General features: G+C 59.1%; 2 protein-coding genes across 2 annotated transcripts; one reads left to right on the top strand and one right to left on the bottom strand.

The window, feature by feature from the left end:
* Nucleotides 1-558: 558 nt before the first annotated feature.
* Nucleotides 559-14,016, bottom strand: SCAF1 (SR-related CTD associated factor 1). Its single transcript, XM_015458233.3, is given in 12 exon segments — nucleotides 559-992; nucleotides 1,224-1,352; nucleotides 2,640-2,858; nucleotides 3,065-3,147; nucleotides 3,758-6,382; nucleotides 6,385-6,534; nucleotides 9,489-9,604; nucleotides 9,690-9,790; nucleotides 10,107-10,201; nucleotides 10,893-10,950; nucleotides 11,195-11,308; nucleotides 13,966-14,016. Coding segments are annotated over 12 exon segments (3,894 nt in total). The 5' UTR covers nucleotides 13,978-14,016; the 3' UTR covers nucleotides 559-800.
* A 1,904-nt stretch (nucleotides 14,017-15,920) lies between these two features.
* Nucleotides 15,921-19,655, top strand: RRAS (RAS related). Its single transcript, NM_001038688.2, has 6 exons — nucleotides 15,921-16,094; nucleotides 17,903-17,990; nucleotides 18,100-18,202; nucleotides 18,283-18,391; nucleotides 19,152-19,270; nucleotides 19,351-19,655. Exons 1-6 carry the CDS (start codon nucleotides 15,942-15,944, stop codon nucleotides 19,433-19,435), a joined length of 657 nt encoding a protein of 218 aa, NP_001033777.1. The 5' UTR covers nucleotides 15,921-15,941; the 3' UTR covers nucleotides 19,436-19,655.
* The last annotated feature ends 2,286 nt before the right edge of the window (nucleotides 19,656-21,941 follow it).

Here is a 21,941-nt window from a genome sequence, read left to right as displayed (position 1 = left end):
TTTTCAAGGTCCTATCAACCCATCTGACACAATTCTATTTACTTCTACTTTAAAAAAAAAAAAAAAAAAAACGGGCTGACAGAGGCCTGACTTACTGTGTGGCCCTCGCTACGCTGTGCTTCAGCTTCCCTCCATCTCGGGGGAGTCAGTTAGACGACCCCAGCCTCAGGGAAGCGGGAGAAAGGATCCAATTCAATGGAGGACAAAGATCCGGTTTCTGGGGCAGTTCCAAGGCAGGCAGATAGCACGCAGGTGCCCTGAGCTGGGCAGGCAGTGATCAGGTGGGTGGGGACCCTGCCCTCCCCTCACCACTGTCAAGAGCAACAGCTGGGGAGCTGCCAGGTCTGGTTCTAAGTGCTTCACCCGCCTTGGGTCTTTCCTAATCCTCACAGCCCCCACTTTATACACGAAGAGTGAGGCCCGGTGGGACGGCTGCACTTTCCCCAAGTCACACTGTCTATCCTCCCCGCTAACCACCCTCTCACTTGGGCCAAGTCTCCTCCCCAACACTTCCCAAACTGGACTCTGAGAAGGGCTAAAAATCATGGGGCTCAGGGATAACATTTCATGAAACCTTTAATGAAACTGAGGGAGGGGCACGAACAAAGGGTCTGGGCGCGGGGCACAGGCTCTGGGGCAAGGGAGATGGGCGTGAGACGGGGCAGGGGCTCTCCTCTTTCCCGCAGCAGCCCTCCCCCAATCATCCCACTGACGGGGGAGGGAAACGGGGAGACGGAGCCATAAATACGTCCAGAATTCCAGAGAGGCAGCGAAGGAAGAAAGGGGCGGGGCCGAGAATCTCAGAGAGGGGGCAAGGGCAGGCCCGGGCCGCCTTTGTCAGGGGGTCCTGGCTCCTTGGGTGGCCGCGGGGGCCCCGGAGGGTCCCCTGGCTTGCGGCCATGCTTGCGGAAGTAGCGGTAGCGTTGGACGTAGGCGCGCACCAGGTTGCTCACCTTCACGGGGTTGATCTCCCCACTTTTGCTGTGGCAGATCTGGGGGGCAAGGGGCAGCCGCAGTCACCACCAGCCCCCAGGGCCCCAGGGTGGGAGGACCACCCTTAGGTCCAGGCCGTCTGAACCTGCCCCGCTGATGCCGGCTGGAGGAAATCCTATCTCCCTCTCACCTTCCAGACTGACCCACCATCCCTGTCTGCCTGTCCGCTCACGTCCACCACGCTGTCTCCCCTCTGCCCACCCCCGCGCATCTGTCTCCTCGGGCCCCACCTTGTGGACGGCCTTCCTCAGGATGTCCTTGTACTCCTCCTTGGTGATGTCCTTTTTCTGATAATACGGCTTGATGGCCAGCTTCACCTCCTCCACCGCCCGCTCCTGTGTGTGCAGCTTCTTCAGATACTGGGAGGTGGTGACAGGGTGGGAAGAAGGGACAGCAGAGGCCGGGTGAGTTTCTGCAGAACCCTGCCTCGCTCACCGGCCTGCAGGTTCAGACTTCCTGACCACCCAGGTACTCCTGGAGGTGAAGTCCTGCTGAGGGTCTGCCCTTGCTGTGGTCACCCCCGCCAGCCAGGCCAGGCCTGGGCCTCAGTGTCACCAGCATTTCCTCCAGGCTGGACCCTGGGCTGGCCCAGGCATCCCTGACCAGGATCCACGTGTCCGCTGCCCTTTAGTCTATTAGGGAGACAGACCTGAGCCAGGCGGCTGCTCCCTGCTGCCTCAGAGAGATGGGAGCAGCAAAACCAAGGCCCGGGAGGGCAGGACACCCCACACTTCAGGGTCAGCATCTCCCCGGAGACAAGAATGCCAGCAGTCGGGCAAGCTGCTGGGGGAGGCATGGCCACCCCAGGGCGTCTCCTCAGGCCTCCCTAGCCCCACAGGAGTGGGTTCTAGACATGCGGCCAAGAGAAAGGGGGTGTGGCCCACCTCTGTCTAGATGTGCTGAGACAACAACGGCAGGGAACATACAGGGCAGCCTCGCCGGCGGCACAGGGACCTGCTGCTCGTCACAGAGCCCATACTGTTCCTGTCCTGCAGCCCATGGCACTGGCCACAGACAAGTGTCCATCAAAGCTGTGGCCCATCTCCGTTTATACGGGGTTTATAATACAAGAGTTTGTTCTGCCAGCCTTCTGGCACCGTACGTGGGCTGCAGAAAGGGTGAACAGCGCCATCATCTGGTGACAAGACAATAGTGACCAGCATCCAGACCAAAAAAGGGCACACAAGCCGAGACCCAGGAGCCAGCTAGAGGAGCAGAAAAAACCCCTGCTTGCCCTGTATCCTTTCTTCCTCCCTCCGTCCAGCAAGAGATGCTTGATTTTTCATTTGTATACCACCCCGTGCCCCACTTACACAAAAAGACTGGGGTCAGAGAAAGGGAGACAGGTAACCAAGGGGTAGACTGCAGTGGGTATACATATAAATATCAGTGTGTGTTCATGTCCATCTCTCTCTATCCCCACCACTATATGAAACTCTTAAAAAACCTGCCTAGCACTCTTTTCCCACCCACTCGTCTAATCAAGGACAAGTTTCCTTCCTTACAATTGAATGACTTCCCTTTTATCTAAGTCCTCATCTGCGGGCATCAGTCCACAGCTCTCCTCAAGCCCCTGCATCTCAGTATCTATCTGTAATCTCAGCAGAACCGTCACCATCAACCCACCTCTCCCAAGCCCAGTTCACCTTGTCTGTGTCCCCACGTCCCTCGGAGCTGCTGCTGCCCTCTCTCTTGTCAGACGCTGCAGCCAGCCCAGTGGGGGTGGGAGGGGTGGAGCCGCAGCCTCCCAGGGGGAGGCTGCCAGGCAGCAGGTAGCTGGAGGGGCCAGGGGGCAGACCCAGGGAGGTGGGCACAGGAGCTGGGGTCACCCCCAGACTTGAGGGTGGCTTCCTGTGGCTGAGGATCTGTGGGGAAAGGTTGGAGGATAAGCAGGAGGGGATGACGGAACCGGTACCCGTTCCCACCCTGATTTCCCAACAGTCCCAGAGGCGACAGGCTCCTCTTCTGGCTGATACCCTGCTCCAGAGCCTGCCAGGAGCTGTAGTCCTCTCCTAACCCGAAGCAGGGGACAGGAAAGGGGGCAGCGGGGACTCCTCCCCAGGAAGCCCACCTGGTTGGTGGCCTGGATCAGTTCCTGGGCCTTTGCTCGGCTCGCCAGATTGGCTTCTTCCATCTTGAAGAGAAGTGCAGTCACTGCAGGAGGTGGGGATCGGGAGTTGATGCGAGAGGAGAGGGTAAGCCTCCCCCAACCACTGCTGCCCCCTCGCTCCCACCCTGGCTGCAGGTCTCCGCTCAGGACCAACCAGGAGGAGGGGGCCTCAGGCACTGAGAGGGCCCGCCCACAGCCTGTGTGTTCTCAGGACTTCAGGTGTGTGGGCGTGGGGCTGGTCCCCAGCCCCGGTGGCCGTTCCCCACGTCTGCAGTGTAGCAGACTCCTGGCATCCCCTAAGGGACCCTGCTCTCTCCATTCTTCCCATTCTTCCTCCACCAAGCCTATTCCAGGCTGCCTCTACGCAGACCCCAGGACACAGCCCACCCCTCCCGGCTGTGTTGGAGTGGCCCAGCTGCCTGCTGCCCCTGTGACCCTGCTGCTCTCTTCCAGCACACCCAGACGTCATGGAGTCTTCTGGACAGATGTTGACTGGCCCTCGCCCACCTGAGGCCCTCCCGGTCCTGGTCATTATACACCCAGTCCTTCCAAGGTGTCTCCACCGCTGCCTCCAAGCTCATCCCCAAATGACCTTCTCCTCCTGGATCCCGTCTGTCTGCCCCCACCTGCCCTAGGTCCCCGGGGGACACTCACAGGCCAGGACGCCGCTGGTAGTGCAGTCCACGCCCGCGGGCAGGTTCCAGGGCATGGGCGGGGGCAGGGTGGGCAGCTGGGAGCCGCGGGGAGCGGGCCCGTCCTCCGCCCCCGAGTCACCAGCTGTGGACCCTGCACTCGGGGCAGCACTCGGCGCGGCCGCCGCCGTGCTGGTGGCTGTGGTGGTGGCCGGCTGCTGCTCCTCCTCCTCCTCCTCCTCCTCCTCCTCTTCCTCCTCCTCCTCCTCCTCTGCCCCAACCCGGACCCCAGCCTCCTCAGCGGCCTCTTCTGGCAGGAAGGAGACCTCAGGTGTCTTGCAGCTGCTGTCCACAGTCTGCGAGTCGGGCGTCAGTGCAGGGGGTGGAGGGGCCACCTTGGGGGGTGGGGTGCTGGGGGCCTTGGCTGCCCGCTCTTCCCCGGACCAGGAGGTCTCCTCGGCCCCCTTGGCTCCAGCGGCCTGGCTGCAGCTATCCGCCTTGGACTTCTTCAGCGTCACCGGGCCACTGCTGCCCCCGCTGCGGATCTTTTTCCTGGTCTTGGATGGCTTGGTCTTTCCCTTGGTCCCCTTGGTTTTCTTGGCCCCAGCCTTGGCCTTGACCTTGGTCTTTTTGGGCTTGGTGCTGCCCTGAGCTGCTTTGGCCACCTCCGCAGGGGCCCGCTCGTCTGGCTTGAGGAAGGGGGAGCGGCTCTCCCGGTCGCGGCTGAACTTGACTCCGATGGAGCCCAGGCCGGCAGAGGAGGCCTCCCTGGCCGGCGTGGTACTGCTGACGCCCTCGCGGATCAGCACCGCCACCTTGGACTGCAGCTTCACCTTCCGGGAAGACGACGAGGACGAGGAGGACGAGGAGCCCGAGCCGCTGCTGACTGGAGGCTTTGGCGGGGGCCCCGAAGAGGGTGCCAACTCCTTGGGGGGCCGGGTCTTCTTGGACGACCTGTCCCTGTCCCTGTCTCTGTCCCTCTCCCGGTCCCCCCCGTCCAGCGCCTTCCGCCGCGATCCCTTCTCCCGGGAGGAGGAGGAGGAGGAGGCAGCCCCCGAGCGCCGCCGGTCCTTCTCGCTGTTCTTGCCGCCCCGCTCCTCGGCGCTCAGCCCCTCCGAGTCGTACAGGACCTCCCGCTTGGGGGATGAGGCCGGGGCCGGGGAGGGGCCTCGGGTGTCAGACTTATCCGGCCGGCCCACGGTGATGGTCCGCTTGATGGCGAAGAGGTCGTGGTCCGTGAGGTCCTGGATGGAGGGCGGAACGGCCCCCCGCCGGCGGCTGTCCCGGTCACTGCCCAGGGAGGTGGAGCCGGAGGGCGGCTGGGCCGGGGGAGGGCCCTTCTCGCTGTCCCCGGAACGCTTCTCGCCCCGAGACCGCGACCGCTTCTTCTTCTTCTTGCTGCCACCGCCATCGCGGTGCTTGCCACGGTGCCGCTCGCGGCGGGAGGACGAGGAAGATGAGGTGGCCGGAGGCGGTGAGTTCGAGCGCCTCCGCCGCCGCCTTTTCTCCCGGGACCGTGACCGGCGGCTGCCCCCGCGGCGCCGGTCGGTGCTCCGCGAGCGGTGGCGGGTGGAACGGGACCGCGAGCGGCGGCGGGTGGACGATGAGGCGTGGGAGCCCGGCTTGCGGTCCCGCGAGCGGTGCTTCTTGGAGTCCCAGGGGGAGGCCGGGGCCGGCGGGGCGGGCTGCGCTCCGGAGGAGGAAGAGGCGGCCTCCTTGGCCTCGCCGCCGCTCCGCTTGCGTTCCCGCCTCGACTTCTTGCGGGTGGGCGGGCCGGTGGGGGCGGCGGGGGCGGGGGCCACGGCCGGAGAGGGCGATCGCTGCCGGTAACGCTCGCGCCGCTGGGTCAGGATCTTGCGCCGCAGGTCCAGGCCGCCCCAGCGCGTGTCGGCGGCTGGCGGCGCGGGGGCCGGCTCCCCCAGGTCCACCTGCAGGGCGCCCTCGCCGTCGGACTCCGCGTGCAGAGACAAGAAGTCGTCCCCCTCGGGGGCCCGGGGTGCGGGCGGCGGGGGCGGGGGCTGGGCCGCAGAGGGGGCCACGGGTGGGGGCCGCGCTGCCCGGCCGCCGGCGCGGAAGAGGGAAACCGCCATTCTGGGCTCCTCCTCGGGCTGGACGATCTCGCCCTCCTCAATCTCCGAGTCGCCCGGAGGCAGCAGAGGGGGCGGGAGGGCAGTTCCGCCAGCTGTCACCACCTCTACGGAGACCTTGCCTTCCCGACAGGCCTCCGCCTCGGTCCCCACTACAAAGACACGCCGGCGGGTGGCTCCGTCGGCCCTGGTGGAGTCGGCCTGGGGCGGTGTGCCAGGGGCTGGAGTCGGCTGCAAGGGCTGGGGGTCGGGGCCCGGGCTCTCGTCACCTGGGAAGTCCTGGCTCAGGCTGTTGTCGTCGTAGATGCCCGCCAGGGTCTCAGAGATGCGGCTGATGCTCTGTGACAGGCCCTCCTCTTCTTCCTCTTCTTCCTCTTCCTCCTCCTCAGGTGAAGGGGTCCCGGCTGATGAGCTGGGGTTGGAGCCTGTGGGCTCGAAGGGGTCGTACTTCTGCTCCGGAGCAGGCGGTGGGGAATAGGCCTCGTCGGTGGGGTGGAAGGGGTCATAGATATCAAACCGGGGTGCAGGAGGAGCTGGGGGCGCTGGGGGTGGTGGAGGGGAGGCGGGGAAGGGGAGGATGAGGAGGGCGAAGGGGAAGGGGAGGAGGATGCAGAGGAGGGGGCAGGGGGAGGGGCAGGGCCCCCGTCTCCAGTGCCCAAGGTGAGGAGGTGGCGGGCACAGGTGGGTCGAGAAGAGTGAGACTGCGGAGAAACTGCAAAGGAAGAGCAGAGACAGCAGGGGTCAGGGGCCTGTCCCGGTGTGGCAAGGGGCCCGCAGGCGGGCAGCACCCCGTCCGCTGGGCCCCCTCACTCAGCCCTCACTGCTCCAGCAGGCACTGCGCCCAGTGCTTCATGCAGTCAACACGGAGGACGCTCCTAACAGCTCCATGCCGTAGGTACTGTGACCCAGAGCAGCAGGATCTCCCCTGAGGGCGCAGTCAGCGCGGTACAAGTGACCCCTGGAGGCTGCCCTCTGATATCCTGAGAGGCAAGCAGGCCGGCAACCCAAGACCGCCCTGACCAACAAGAGCACTGACATTCCCACAGGAGGCATGTGCCGGGACTGGAGAGCCAGGTTCCAACCTAGCGCCACCTGCAGGGTCAAGCCCCTCTTGTGGGAATCCATCCCTTTGTACAGAAGGCCTATCAGGAGCCTGAGAAGGTGCGAAGTGGCAGAGCCGGTAAGCCCCGACAGGCTGAGTCCCCGTGTGCCCCCGGCCGTCTGATGAGCCCCATCCCCGGGGCAGTATCTGCTCAGGACTCAGACATCAATGACCCGGCCAGGCAGCGGGCTTTCCTCCCTTATTTCCTCTGCCCTCCCAAGATCTTGCTTTTGAAGCACTTCATGGCCTCCACACCACAAGTCATACACATGTAGAGCCAAGTGACCAGGGCTGCCCCCAGGCCAGGTGACGGGGCCAGGGTTCAGACACACACATCAGAGTTCAGAGGCCACTCTCTCAACCACAAGTAACAGCCAGGCTCCTGCACCAGCAGGGACCTCAGCAGGGTCACGTGGACCTCGGCAGGGTCATGCGGACAGCACTGGAGAAGCCCAGGGCTGAGATCGTAGCACCAGGGGCCACTTTCCACCTGGACCCCAGGCCCCAGCCCTCAACCTCAACCTGCCCACAGGCAAGCGACTCAACCCCTGTCTGCCTCAGTTTCCTCATCTATGAAATGGGAGTCTACTCATTCATTCAGCACTTTTTTCTGATCACTGATTAGGAGCAGTTTGGGGTACTGAGAGTACAACGGCACACAGAGATAAAAATCTCTGCTTTCAAGGACTCTCTGGCCAGGAGCTCTGACAACCCTGGCTGTTATTACAACCACCTCAGGCAAAAACCAAGCCTGCAGATTGAAGCAAAGCAAAACATCTGCTTCTTTACAGTTTTGTTTTGTTTTTGTTTTTGTTTTTGCAAAATAGGACTACAGGTGAGTTTCTTTTCTTTTTCTTGCATTCTTAACACATTCCAAATAAAGACCAAAAAACACCTAAGAAAAACAAGCCCATGGGCTTCGATGGTGATCCGGTGGATAAGAATCCGCCTGCCAATGCAGGGGACAGGGGTTTGATGCCTGCCATGGGGCAACTAAGCGCATGTGTCACAACTACTAAACTCGTGCTCCGCAACAAGAGAAGCCACCGCAACGAGAAGGCCACGCAGCACCACTAGAAAGTAGCCCCGCTCCCCGAGTGCAGTGATGAAGACCCAGCACAGCAAAAATAAATAAACCATAAAAAAAAAAAAAAAAGACAACAGATCCTAACCTCAGGATCCTACTGAAGACAGCTATTCCAGACCCACCTATGGATATCACTTTGGCCCAGGGGCCAAATCCCGCCCACCATCTGTTTTAGTAAATCAGGTCTGACTGTAAATAAGTAAATAGGTAACAGTGTCCGCCCACTTGTTTACTTATCCCCTATGGCTCCCGATTCTAAAGGAAGAGGGTGGCCACTGGTGACCCAGGCCTGAGGATTCGGGGCTTTCACTGTCCAGGCCTGGGACTCAACCCTCGGCTGGGGAACTGACAGCCCGCAGGCCGAGTGGTGAGGCCTGAATGAATAAACTTTTTAAAATAATAAAAGAAAAGAAAAGACCCCTGAGGGCCTCCAAGAGTCTGATGGGCCCCCAGCACCATGTTCGCTGAGTCTAGTGGATAAGGAAGTCATCCTGCATATGTGAGGGAAAAAAGAGATAAAACCTGACCTGCTTCACAGGATGTGCGAGCCTCTGGCAGAACAGCTGCTCACAGCTGACCCAGTGCCCTACCTTCCTCTCCTCCCCACCGCTCCCGATACGTATGGATACGCAGAAGGGAAGACTAAACCCAGGGTTCTCATCAGCGCCCCAGTGACCAGCAGCAGCAAAACCGGGGAATTAGTCAGAGTCCACCTGCAATGCGGGAGACTCTGGAGACGTGGGTTTGACCCCTGGGTGGGGAAGGTCCCCTGGAAGAGGGCATGACAACCCACTCTAGGATTCTTGCCTGGAGAATCCCATGGACAGAGGAGCCTGGCGGGCTGCAGTTTATAGGATTCCAGAGAGTCAGACACGACTGAAGTGACTGAGCACACACACACACACACACACACACACATCCCTGGGCCAGGCCACTCATGGATTAACGAATCCTCTGTGGTGATTCAGACGCCCAGAGCTGGGACACCCTCTGCTCTACAGTGCTCAGGAGTTCAGCCCGCACTGTGTGCGGGGCTGCGAGCAGACACTCCCTCAGACAGGTGCCCACCTTGGAAGAGAAAAACTCCAGCTTTACACAGAGAAGGCCCCAGACCCAGGACCACCATGAAGCAACTGCTGGTGCCACCTCGAGGAAGAACCTTCCCTCTTTCAGACTTTTCTCCCCCTGGAGTCAGCGCTCCTGAGAAGCCCCCATCCCAGAAAGCTGAATTCCTAACACAGCTACACTGATACACAGAGCCCTGGACACGCGCTCACTGCTCCCAGGCACTAGCTCTCACGTCAGTTTCAGCTTTACTTACATCGACACGTGCGTGCTTACAGCCTTTCCTGAAGTCTAGCAGGAAAGACGTTAAGGTACAGGTTTTGTCTAAATGACACCAACAGCACTACCACTGCTACCAGCGACAGCTAAGGCCTCGATTGACCCCTGCCAGGGCGGCCCTGGCCCCACATACCCGTTTTGCCTGTCCTCCAGGCCCTGAGACGGGGCAGCAGGCTGGGTACCGGCAGAGGGACTGGATCCCTGTCCCCAATTCGGACCTCGGCCACCAGCTCCAGCATGTCCTCGCTTCTGCAAGACAGGGAGGAGGGAGCCTCAGAGGTGTGTCCAACCCCCACGCCAGGGCCTCTCCCAGTCCAGCAGCCCAGATACTCACTCGCCAGGCCGCAGGTCCATGTGGCTAGGAACCCAGGTGTCTGGGGGATCCAGGATGCTCACCAGCCCCGCAAGGAGGCCGTCGGCAGCCATGTCCAACACCTGGAATAGGCCAGGAGGGGCTCCACCCTGTCCCTGCTCATGTGAGGACCACACATCCCATTTCCCCAGGCCCCAACCTCTCAGTAACCCAGACTCCTGAGACGCTAAGAAAACACAAGGATCCAACCAATTCCCTCAATGTGACTGCCTCTAGGACCCAAGGGACCAGGCCCTCAGACTCTTCCACACTGCCCCTGATCACCACCCCAGATCCAGGAGACTGGGTCCCCCAGCCCCATCTCTGGGGTCCAGGCCCCAGTGACCTTCCTGCCCCAGCCCCAGGAATCCAGGTACCTAGCCCTGTCTTCTTACTTACTGTAGCCGTGTCAGTCCCCCCGGATTCCTGGGAACGGGGCTCCGATCGTGGGCTCCGGCAGCGCCTCCATCGAAGGCCATGACACCGAGAGCCATCTGGAGAGACATTGAATGCGGGACTAGAGACAGGGGACTAGAGGCAGAGACCTTACACAGCAGAGAAGAAAGAGACCGCCTCGCTCTTGACAAGGGAACCGAGAACATCTGCCTACTTTCCTGGCCTCCATCCCACCATCTCCCAAGCCGGGTCCCACCAACACTTTTCAGAGGCCCCAACTCTCTCACCCGATTTGTGCCCCCAGCCATCTTTGGGATAAAGTCCAGATAGGTCAGCCTGGCCTCTGAGCTTTGCTGTAACCCAGTCTTCACTGGGCTCTCCTGCCAACACCCTCTGCCCGCCAGCCCCAAAGACCCATAACTCAGTCCAGCGGCCTCTGGGTCGTGTACCTGCTGCCTCTCAGGCTTTCCTCTTGAGCAGACAGTGCTCCTACGGCCTTAGAGACCAAGGTCACCTGTCACTTCCTCGCAGAAGCCTTCCTGGACTCCATCTCTCCCCACACTACCCTAGCTGGGCTGCCTTGGGTTACCTCTGTGATGGGACTATGTCTCCCCTCCACCAGACTGTGAGCCCCTCCAAGGCAGCCACGGAGGCCAACCCATCTGGGGCTCCCTGTGCCAGCACCAGCGGGGGCACCTGGGAGACCCGGGGAAATCATGTATGAATGAGAGCAGGAGGAAGAACACAGAGATGGGGCAGGAGTCTCGGAGGAACCAGACACCATCATACCTTTATCATTTGGCAGATCCCCCTGCAGGGAACTCCCCACAGCCTGCTGAATGGCCCGCTGAAGGCAAGGTGAGAGGGAAGAGGGTGGAAACAAAGATGAGTCAGAGATGCATGCCAAAGGTCACAAGCTCTGCTGCTAGGAGACAGCCATTCCAGACACCTCTACAACCAGACTCAAACCCTACAGACAGGCCACGAGTCCTGGCCCCAACCCGCCTCCTCGGGGGTCCAGGAGTCAGGGCCCAGGAATCTGGGCTCCCCTGCCCCTCCCTCCCTCGGCCCCAGGCGTCTGACAGCCTCACCAGGATAAAAGCAGGAGGAGAAAGCGTAGGGTCTCTGTCTGGCGGACCGTCGCCCCGATCCTCGCCTGACTCTTCCGTCTTCCCTCGAGACTCATCTTCTTCCTCCATGGTCACCTGGTGGGGGAGCGGGGCAGAGTCTGGAGTGGAGGCCAGTGGGCAGCGCATGGTGGTGTCAGGTGGCGGAAGGAGACGACGGACGTGGAGGCCTCAGTGGCCTCCAGCACTGCATCTGCTTCAGCATCCATCCTCCCCCAACCCCCACCTCATCCCCGGCCAGCGCTAAGCTCCAGGCCCAGTGCAGACCCTGGAGGGGCTTGGGCAACTCTTTCTGACTTTCAGATACCCCCTCTGTCAAAGGGCAGCCTTCCCAGTATATGTCCACATCCCACTCCCCAGTTCCCACAGCTTCCCCCACAACCAAACTTTAAGACCCCACAGGAGCCGAGACTTTTTTCTGGCCAGTTGTGATGTCAAATACTGCGTCCGGAAGTCTCAGAAACCCACCTTTCCCAAACTGAGATACGTGCCAGTGTGCTTGCGTGCGCCTCAAATGCCACGCCACTTCCTCAAGCATCGATTTTCCTCAATGGTGAGGGACCCGACAAAATGTATTTAAACACAGAAGATGGAACTAGGATACAATGATCTACAAAACCAGTGTGCCATCTTGAAGATGAAAACACGCATTTCAGGAATGCTGTCCACCAGACACCACAGGAAGCAACCTCCGATCACCTAGCTGCCCCCTTGTATGGAAGTGTGGCTAAAGCCTTTGCGTTGTCACAGAAATTCTTAGGTAACACGCAGAGATTGAAAGATCACTCTTCAGACTGATTGAGGGAGGGGCGGGGCTTGATTAGGGCTTCAGAAAAAGTGACTATTTCACTGTACGTTTCCCTGCAACCATCAAATCTCCTACTCTGAAAACAGCATCCAGTCCCACAGCTCCTAGAAAGCTTCAAAACCCCTAACCCCCAACTCCATCCACTTAACTCCAAGTGGGTCCAATAGGAAACTCTTCTCAAGAGAAAGGAGACTGCCTCCTGACACAAGAGTTAACAGCCCAAGCCCTCTATACAGAGTAACAATAATTATCATTAGCCTTTAATACCCAGGTTTCCCTTACTGTGGTCTCCCCCACACCGCTAGTTGCATACCTGCAAAACAAAGAAACCTCGGTCCTGGTTGGCCTCATCCCAGATTTTCAAAAAGCTCTTGTGCCGCCTCCCAGCTCTCTAAGAGCTTGCACCTCCTTCCCTAACTCCAATAGACACCTCTCATCCTGATCAGGCCCCCACCCCCACCCCCCGGACAGTTCCCGACCCTGGAGCTGCTCTCGGGCACCTCTGGGGGGAAGCACATACTTTGTATGGTAGGGCAGTGTCTTAAGAGGTAAGAGATGCTCAATCAAGACGTGTTGACTACAGACCTACATAGCCTCAAACCCTCTGTGGTATACAGATCCTCCCTTGTGTATTTAGATATGCCTCAGGCTTTGCAGACACACCCTGGGCTCCTTACATCTTTTAAGACCAGAGAAGCCTCTGCAAACACTGCTTGGTCACTCTAGATCAGTTTCCCAAACTTGGTAGCAATTGAGTGCTTCACAAATAGCTTGTCATCAAAGCAAATTGAACACACAAGGTTCTTCACCATACAGCACAAGTAAATGGAAATACTATTAATGGGACTTGAGTACTACATTCATATGACGGTGTACCCTGGGTCTCAATGAAAAATGTATTTCTCACTGTAGATCAAGGTCAAAAGAGTTTGAGAAGCACTGCAATAGATGGGTCTAGATGATCCTATGGACTTTCCCAGACCAATGTGGACTAATTTTAACTCTCTCTGTAGCCCCAGGGCCATGCAGAATTTTTCAACATTTTGCATTTCAATTACTTTCGAAAGGGCAAGTACAACACAGCCCAGCAAACTTTCCAAATCTCTTCATTGTCTTATTTTCCATGCAATTATCAGGTCCCCAAAGACATTCAAATTTGCTCCAGACATAGAGACTGCACTCCTGCAGTCACACTCAAAGCCACCTAGATGGTTCCAGGTCTTTCTAACTGCCCCAAGCCTTCTGTCACCCAGACTAGACACTCCTCAGACAGCTGGAAACCCATCCACGCCTCTCTGAGAACATCTCAGGATTTGTCTCCTTCCCTTAGTGGGTACATCCGGCTCCTCTGGGTGACTATAAAAGACTTCCCAGTCCTGAAACAGTTCTTCAGAGCCCACCTAAATGGCTCCTACCCATGTAGGTGAGCCGCATCCTTAGGTCAGCCCGTGCACACACTTCCCAGCGCTAACAGACATAGCCCAGGCGCTATAGTTGGCTCTGCAGATACTCTCCAGCTCTTGCAGATCTCTTTAACCCCTGGGACATATCTCAAGATCTCAAGATGGCCCCAGAACCCTCTAAACAGACCCTAGCCTCCGGTCAGCTCATAAAGACGCTCAAGAGTGCCCACAGAAATGACCCAAGGCAGCTATATGATGGAAGGCAGGCTTCAGTCTCAGTCCAGGCCCTGTGGACGCCCCCAGTCCTCTCGGGGACGCCCCGTGGATGCCCCCCGGCACCACAGACGCGTCCCGGGGCCTTCAGAAGGCCCCTCTCTGGGCGCCAGCTTCTGCCACCGCTACCGGGCCCGAGGCCACCCAGCCAAGCCCTCCAGGCCCTGCGGCGTGCCGGGAGGACCCCTGGACAACTAGCGACCCGACTCCGCCCCGCCCACCCCAATAGGCCCGAGCCCCGCTGCCCGGACCTCAGCCGCCATCTTACCCCGCCGCTCGGGCTGCGGCTCCGGCCCCGGCGCGGGGCGGGGCGGGCTGGGGCGGGGCTCGCGAGCAGAGGGAGGGGAGGGGTGGAGCTAAAACGCCGCCGAGCTTGCCGGGACTTCAAGTACCGAGCACGGTGCGGCGAAGGCTGGTGAGAAGGCTCCGGACTCACTTTCCCGGCAGCCAACGGGACACATGGGCAGGGTGCGCGCGATGCACGCCGGGAGGCGTAGTCTGCGCGTCGCCTTTGCCGCGCGGGGACAGCAAGGAGATGAGGGGTGAAGTGGGCGGGGTTGCGGTAGCCCGCGATTAGGCCCCATAGTGCCCTGCACGCGCGCGGAAAGAGCGGCGGAAAAGGAAGTTACGTAAAGAGCGGTCAGCCTGACAGAAGCAAGGGAGTTGTAGTTCCGCGGAGTGTGCCGTAGGGAAAAAAATGCAGGACTGGTTGGGAGCTGCCCCGCCTACATTCTAGGGATCCCCGAATCCCGATACCAAGTCCTCGCTAAATTTAGAACCTAGGAGCCCGACCCTACAGCCTCCTCCTCATTTAGGACAGAAAAGCCCACACTCCTCTCACTCAGAGCAGAGTATCCGAACTCATATTTCCCTCCTCCATGGGACTGTTGTTCAGCCGGTAAAGAATCCGCCTGCAATGCGGGAGACCTGTGTTCGATCCCTGGGTTGGGAAGTTTCCCTGGAGGAGGGCATGGCAACCCCCTCCAGTATTCTTGCCTGGAGAATCCCCACGGACAGAGGAGCCTACAGTCCATGAATCTGGCGGGCTCAGATTGCGTCCATGGGGTCGCAAGGAGTCGGACATGACCTAACGACTAAGCACACATGGGACTCAGAAGTCTGAGCCCTTCTTGCGTTTTAGATCCAGGAGTCAGGCCCTTTGGTCTTCCACAGACCATTCCTGGTCTCAAGCAAATACCTTACACTAACACAGGTGTTCGGGTTCACTAACTCCCTCGGGTCCAGAACTTTCGGTCCCTAGCCCCTGCAACCACTGGATCCAAGAGTCTGGGTTCTCAGATCTCTCCTTTACCGAACCTAGTACTAAGGACCCCCTGGCCCCCTCCTTCCAAAGATCCAGGAGTTCAAACATTCAGCGCTATTCTCTCCTAGGGACTCAGGGGTCTGGGCTTCCCTCCTAGAGACCCTGGCGTCTCAGCTTTCTCCTCTCTCATGACCCAGACATCTTGACCCTAGACCGTTCATAACCCAGGCATCCCGGCTTGAGCGAGCTGGCTCATGAATTAGGAATGCAGTGATCTCACGGCCCCTCCCTGCCCAGCTAGCCGCTGTCCCCCTCCAGGGCCCCATCTTCCCTCCCAGTCTGTCTTCCGCTTGGCTGGGACAGCAGGGACCGGAAGCCTGGGTCCCTTAGCGGGCGGAGCCTCTAGCATCCAGCCCAGACATCCGGGTCGGGAGCTTGGCTAGGATCCCAGGTCGGAGGCTGAGCTTCCCCTCAAGACTTGCTACTTTCTCGGAGCGCGCCTATATACGGCCGAGCGCGAGTCCTTGAGCTCCGCCTACTAGAACGAGGCCTCTGGGATGGCGTCCTAAGAAACTGCATCCCTGGGTTTCTTATTTGCATAGCCCCACCCCGAACGAGCTTCTCAACCCGTCCGCCGAGAGAATGAGGCCTTTATTAGCATAGCTCCGCCCCCAGGAGGCCCGGCAGCCGAGAGCGCGTGGCGCTGCTCCGGGTGAGCACAGCTCTCTGTTAGCATTCTCCAGCTCCACTTGGAATTCCCCTTCTTGGCGAACGCCTGTCGCCTACCCTTATTAGCATAGCTCCTCCTTTTCCCAGGCCTTGCCTCCTCCTTAAGTGTCCGGAGACACAAGCCTTTCTCGCTGGAGCTCATGATTATGCAGTAGCCTTATTAGCGTGGCCCGCCCCTACGCCCCGCCCGGTTCCCCCCCAGGCGGTAGCGGCGGCAGAGGCAGCGGTGGCGACATGAGCAGCGGGGCGGCGTCCGGGACAGGGCGGGGGCGGCCCCGGGGCGGGGTGCCGGGACCCGGGGACCCCCCACCCAGCGAGACACACAAGCTGGTGGTCGTGGGCGGCGGCGGCGTGGGCAAGAGCGCGCTGACCATCCAGTTCATCCAGGTAGAGGGCCCTCACCAGGGGGGGTGCCCCCGGGACCTAGAACTGAGCCCTTTGCGGGATCCCAGATCTCCCGTTGCCCCTCGATCCATCACTCAACCCCTCCTATGAGGCCCTCTAATCTTAAAAGAAATCCCCTCAGATGTGACTCTGAGCCCCTTGGGGCCTCCACCCCCCACACACGAGGGACGTTCCTCCTGTACGTGTGTCCTGAGACCCATCACCCCATCCCTAGTAATCAGAACCCCACTTCCCTGCTGACCTGACCCTGAGTGCCTCCTGGGAGCACCCTAAATCCAGAAGTCACCCCATCCAGACCCTAAGCACTCTCATGGGCCCCCACCCCCACCAGGTGCCACCTCCCCCAACCCTGAGCCCCATCTCCCCCAAATCCCAGATCCCAGCTTCCCAGAACCTAACTGGGAAAACGCCCCTGAGATTCCCCTAGTCAGATTCTGCCCTCTGGCCATTCCAGAGAACTCTGAGATCCCAAGTTCTGGGAATCCCCCATCCCCTGAGACCGATACCCTCCCCCCTGCCAGCCTTCCCCAAGGAAAACCAACCACTCCTCCATCTTGAGTCGTCCTCCACTCCGATTCCCCGAGTCCCTCTCTGAAAATCTGGCTAGTCCTCAAATCATCTCCATGGAGGAGGCCCCCAGACTCTTGACACCCCCGACAGACCTGCCCCTTGAGAGTGTCTCTGATATCTTAAATACGTCTCCAGGGTTTTTAAGACTCTCTAGACTCTATATTCTAGGGCAAATCTCCCAGATGCTCCTGAGCCCAGCCCCCAGTTCTCACCATTGAGCTTCCCCTTTGCAGACACACCCCTCAGTCCCCTAGGGCTAGATCCCTCCCTCACCAAACACCCCTCTAACAGGCAGAATGCAGCCTGCAGACCACCAGCTGCCAGGTCATCACTTCTCTCCTGAAAACCCACCTCTGCGTGGGAAACTTCCACCCCATTGCCAGGGGAAACCCTCCCACCTCAGAGAAACCCAAGAAAGGTGTCTGTCTGCTACTGAGATGCTACCGCAGAGCTCTCCCACCAAGAGACCCCGGCCAGCACCTGCCCGGGAGCCCCTGTCTGTGTAGAGAAAGGCCCCAGCCCTGGGCCCCTTGCACCCAGGGGCAGACCCAAAACTGGCCCAAAGCCTGGCTGGAGGCGGGCGGGACCGGGCAGGAAGGGAGGGGCCGGCCTGCGGGCGGGGCAGTTTCTCGCCGCCGGATTGGAACCCGGACCTTCCCTTGGGAGGAGACACTGCCCGAGGAGGAGGAGAAGGAGGAGGGGAAGAGGGAGGAGGAGGGGGTGAAAGGGAAGAGAAAAAGGAGGAGGAGAAGAGAGAGCTAGACAGGCAGATTCTGCACAAGAACAGTTCCCAATAACCAAGCACCTACTATGCCCAAGTGATGTGTTAAATACTGAACAGGGGTTTTCCCTGAATCTCACAAACCCTGGATTAAGCCTACAGCTATTTTTATCCTCATTTTCCAAATAAGAAAACTGAGGTTCAGAGAGGGGAACTGATTCAGAGAGGGAAGTGATTCGTCCAGTGCCACACAGCCAGGATGTAATGACGATGCCAGGAATGTACTTTATGCCAGAAAAAGAGAGAGAGGACCAGGAGACAGAGAGAAGAGCCTGGGGAAGGCAATGGGAAGACCCAGAGACCCAGAGAGAGGGAGACAAACTCAGGGGCGGGAAGAGACCCAGAAGGAAGGAGGCCGAGAAAGCCAGGGCTTGGAGGCCGGGCTGCGTCACCTTGGCTGGGACGCCGCACTAACGAGGTCCTCTCCCCATCCCACCAGTCCTACTTCGTGTCTGACTACGACCCCACTATCGAAGACTCCTACACGAAGATCTGCACTGTGGATGGCGTCCCAGCCCGGCTAGACAGTGAGGGCGGCAGGGGCGGCGGTGGGGGCAGGGTGGCAGGGCTGAGGGCTCGCGGGGGTGGCTGGCCGGACCCCCGTCCCCTTGGAGACCCTTCTCCCTCTCTCTGCAGTTCTGGACACCGCCGGCCAGGAGGAGTTTGGTGCCATGCGGGAACAGTACATGCGTGCGGGCCATGGCTTCCTGCTGGTGTTTGCCATTAATGACAGGCAGAGGTGAGAGTGATGGTATGGGGGGGGGTCGGCAGGGGGCTCAGGGAGAGAGCAGCTGGCTGGACCTCTGGCTTCATCCGCAGTTTCAACGAAGTGGGCAAGCTCTTCACGCAGATCCTTCGAGTCAAGGACCGAGACGACTTCCCCGTCGTGTTGGTTGGCAACAAGGCGGATCTGGAAACACAGCGCCAGGTCTGGGATTCCCCTCTACCCCCGACCCCAACCCCATCTCAGTCTGGGAGGTTCCTTCTGGTGCCACCTCCTGAGGCTCCTCACGTCAGCATCCTCCTCTGACTCCCTCGGTCTGCAGCCACACACCCCACTAGTCATAGCTTCTGAGTCCCCAGCATTGCCCACACGGGAGTTCTCAGGAGAGGTGGCTGAATGGTAAAAAGGAAAAAGGGTGTCTTTCCCAGGGTCTACCAGCCCCAGTGTTGTTCTGTCCTGACCCCTCCTCTCGTTCCCACCTGGAGCCTGGCCTCGGCCTCCTCTGGATTTCTCCCCTCCAGTCAACCTCCCACTCCACCTGCCCCTCCCCTGCTGACACCCCAGCTCAGCCACCTGGCCTTTGATGCCCACCCCCGCGGTCCTGTCCTTTCCTTCCTCTGCTCTCACCATTTCCCTATACACACAGACTGTGATTTCCACACAGAACTCATCTTTTTGATTAAGGCCTTGGAGCTTTGCTTGGGTCTCTGCTGGGAACACCCTGACTTTTCTCTGCCTGACAACTCAGGAAGGTCTGTGGCATCTTCTCTTACTCCCTACTTACATGGCACCCAGCCCCTTGGGCTCCTCTGTCGTGATCACCCCGGACCTTTTCCTCTACACTTGAGCCTCCACAGTACGTTACCCCAGTTAGAGCACACAGTCTGTCTTTCTGCCTCCCTGCCGGCTGGGACTAGCCTTGACAGCAGGCACCTGACTCCTCCGTATGCCCCCCGTGCCCCAGGTCCCTCGATCTGAAGCCTCCACCTTCAGTGCCTCCCACCACGTGGCCTACTTCGAAGCTTCTGCCAAACTGCGCCTCAACGTGGATGAAGCCTTCGAGCAGCTGGTGCGGGCTGTCCGGTGAGCTGAGCCCCCTTCCCGTGATCCTCCTCGTCCCCTAAGCCCCTACTCCACCCAAACTCACCAGCCTCTTCCCACAGGAAGTACCAGGAACAAGAGCTCCCGCCCTCCCCGCCCAGCGCCCCCAGGAAGAAGGCCGGAGGTTGCCCCTGTGTCCTTCTGTAGGGACAAGCTGCTCTCGCTGAGCCCCCTTCCCGATCTGGGTCTCCCAGGACACACTACACCCCCACCCGCGATTCCTGGCCTCCCCCGGGGGGCCGTGACCACCCTGTGCCTTCTGTCACCGCTGCCTTCCCCCACCCGAGCCCCAGGGTGAGGGCTCCCGGGCACCCGGGTCACTGCTGTATATAACTCCCCTCCCCAGAGAAATAAACGTCACTGCCAAGGAGGTGTTTTTTTATAAAAGGGACCGGGTGAACTCCAGGCCTGTGCACACTTGCTAAAGCCTAGCGCCACCGAGAACCATCAGATCTAAGACCCTTTGCTCAGGGCAGAGACAAGCTGAGCCAGCCATCTGACCCCCACTTCCTCTCTTAACAGATTCCACCCTTTTCTGTCTCAATGGGCATTTTGTTGGGATGAGGATTAATATTTGAGGGGGGACTTCCCTGGCAGTCTAGAGGTTAAGACTTTGCCTTGCAAGGCAGGGAGTATGGGTTGGATCCCTGGTCAGAGAACTAAGATTCCCACAGGCAGGCAGGCAGGGAGGAGCTGGTGACCGGGGCTGGGGTGGGGGTGGGGGGGCGTAAATAAAAAAATCTTTTTTTCTGGGAAGTTCTAGAACTGCACTTTTCAGTCTGGTAGCTGGAAGCTATATGTGGCTATTTAAATTAACTTCAATGTAAAAACTCAGCTCCTGAGTCACACAGCCACATTCAAAAGCTCAGTATTCACACGTGTGACTTAGTGGCTACTACCCACACCCCAGCCCCACCGCCGTGGGCAGGGCACATACACAATATTCTCGTTACTGCAGAAAGGTCTGTCGGACAGAAGTGGTGTTCTAGGAGACCTTGGAGACGAGCAGCAAGTGCTACGAACCGTGCCCACCTGCCTCCCACCTCCAATGTGTACTGAGAAAGGCGGTTTGGTTGCGCAGGGGAGAAGGAACAGGTGGGCTGAATGGTGTTTAAGCCGCAGACAGGCAGGTTCTCAGTTCCAGAAAGGTCTCGGTTGGGCTGACGTCTGACTCTCAACCTTGAATTCAACTGGAGGCTGGTGTGGAGGAACCTCCCTGCCAGCCTCTCCTCTGGGGGTGGGGCCGAAGTGTAGGGTGACAACGGTTTGGGGATCAGGACCCCCAATTCTGTACCGCAGCTGCTAACTTCGAAGACTGGAGCCAGAACCGGAGAACACCACTCCCCCATCGCCCAGGCCCATCAGAGAGGCCATCTTTTTTTTTTTTAATATTTCCTTATTTGGCTATACCAGGTCTGTTTTGGTATGTGGGATCTAGTTCCTGGACCAGAGATCAAACCCAGGCCATGTGCACTGAGAACTCAGTCAGCCACTGCACCACCAGAGAAGTCCCAGACAGACCATCTTTGAACTCCAACACACCACACCAGAAATCTCAACCAAGATGTCTGTGTCTCCTGGAACTTTGGTCCCCACCTGACTACTGTTAACAGTCAATGATCTCTTCCCCCTACCCTCACATTGGCTAATTCTCAACAGAATCTCTGGGCCCTGATCCCAAAACGCTCCCTTCACACCTACCCACCCACCCCAGAACCTGCTTCCTGGTTCTGGGGTGGACGATGACCCCGCGTGGCCCCTGGCAGCAGGCTGCCTGGGTTCCAATCCGGCGCTGACTCTCCTAGGCAAGTGCCTTTGTGCGTGCTTCTCAGTTTTCACATCTACAGAGTGGGGGAGACTGCAGTTGCTTCCCATGGCCACAGGCCTTTCGGAACCAAACCTGCACCCAGAGAATGAAAGCAGGGCCTGGGAGGTACTCCGCGCTCAGGAGCAATGACAGAGTTCTCCAGTCTTAGAAGCATGAAGGTCCCTCTGTATTCCAGATTAGAACAACGATTAGCTAAAGATCCCTTTCCGGGTTTCATTATCACAGAATCCTTGGCCTGGGTTCAACCTTCCGCCCTGGGAATAAGCGTGGCTCAGATGTATTGTGCTGCGTTTCCCCTCCCTTCCCCAGTGTCCACTCCCCCAGAAGAACCTCTGTTCAGCAAAGGCCTCCCCTTGTGGGACGGGGATGTTTCATTTAAGATCTGATATCTCCACCTAAGCCCCAGTCAGGGGCGAGCTCCTCTCAACAGGAACCAGGGGGGCCCCTGCTAACTCCTCTCTCCCCGGCTCCTACCAGTCTCGCCGCTAGCGGTCTTTTCTGTGTGGTCTAATGGGGTTAAGTTCTGGCTGGGACACCTCGTTTCTCAGAAGACCAAGATGCACTCTGAGAAAGTGACGAAAGCTACTGCTTGCCCCTAAAAAAGGCACAGATACAAAACCCACATGACAACTGGCACGCCATTTTTGGAAAGTTTGCAGCCACCACCATGCCAAAGCTGGTCAGACAACAGCAAAGAGGCTGGGCTGGCCCAGTTGGCATCTGCCTAGGTGAAGTGTGTGCCTGTAAGTCTCAGGTTCCTGCCCTCCCCTGGGCTTAGCAGGGCTTGTCAATGATTTCAAATCCCTTGGGGGTTTTAATGTCCCT

Source organism: Bos taurus, chromosome 18 (assembly GCF_002263795.3).
Source record: "Bos taurus isolate L1 Dominette 01449 registration number 42190680 breed Hereford chromosome 18, ARS-UCD2.0, whole genome shotgun sequence".
Classification (NCBI taxonomy): Eukaryota; Metazoa; Chordata; class Mammalia; order Artiodactyla; family Bovidae; genus Bos; species Bos taurus.
Note: the sequence above shows the minus strand (reverse complement) of the source record. Positions and strands in the feature narration are given on the sequence as shown.

Bases quoted from the DNA above. Each gene is read 5' to 3' on its own strand.
- RRAS (NM_001038688.2), top strand. From the start codon at position 15,942: ATGAGCAGCGGGGCGGCGTCCGGGACAGGGCGGGGGCGGCCCCGGGGC. The intron at 18,392-19,151 runs GTCTGGGATTCC...CCCGTGCCCCAG, and splicing joins ATCTGGAAACACAGCGCCAG to GTCCCTCGATCTGAAGCCTC. The intron at 19,271-19,350 runs GTGAGCTGAGCC...CTCTTCCCACAG, and splicing joins CAGCTGGTGCGGGCTGTCCG to GAAGTACCAGGAACAAGAGC.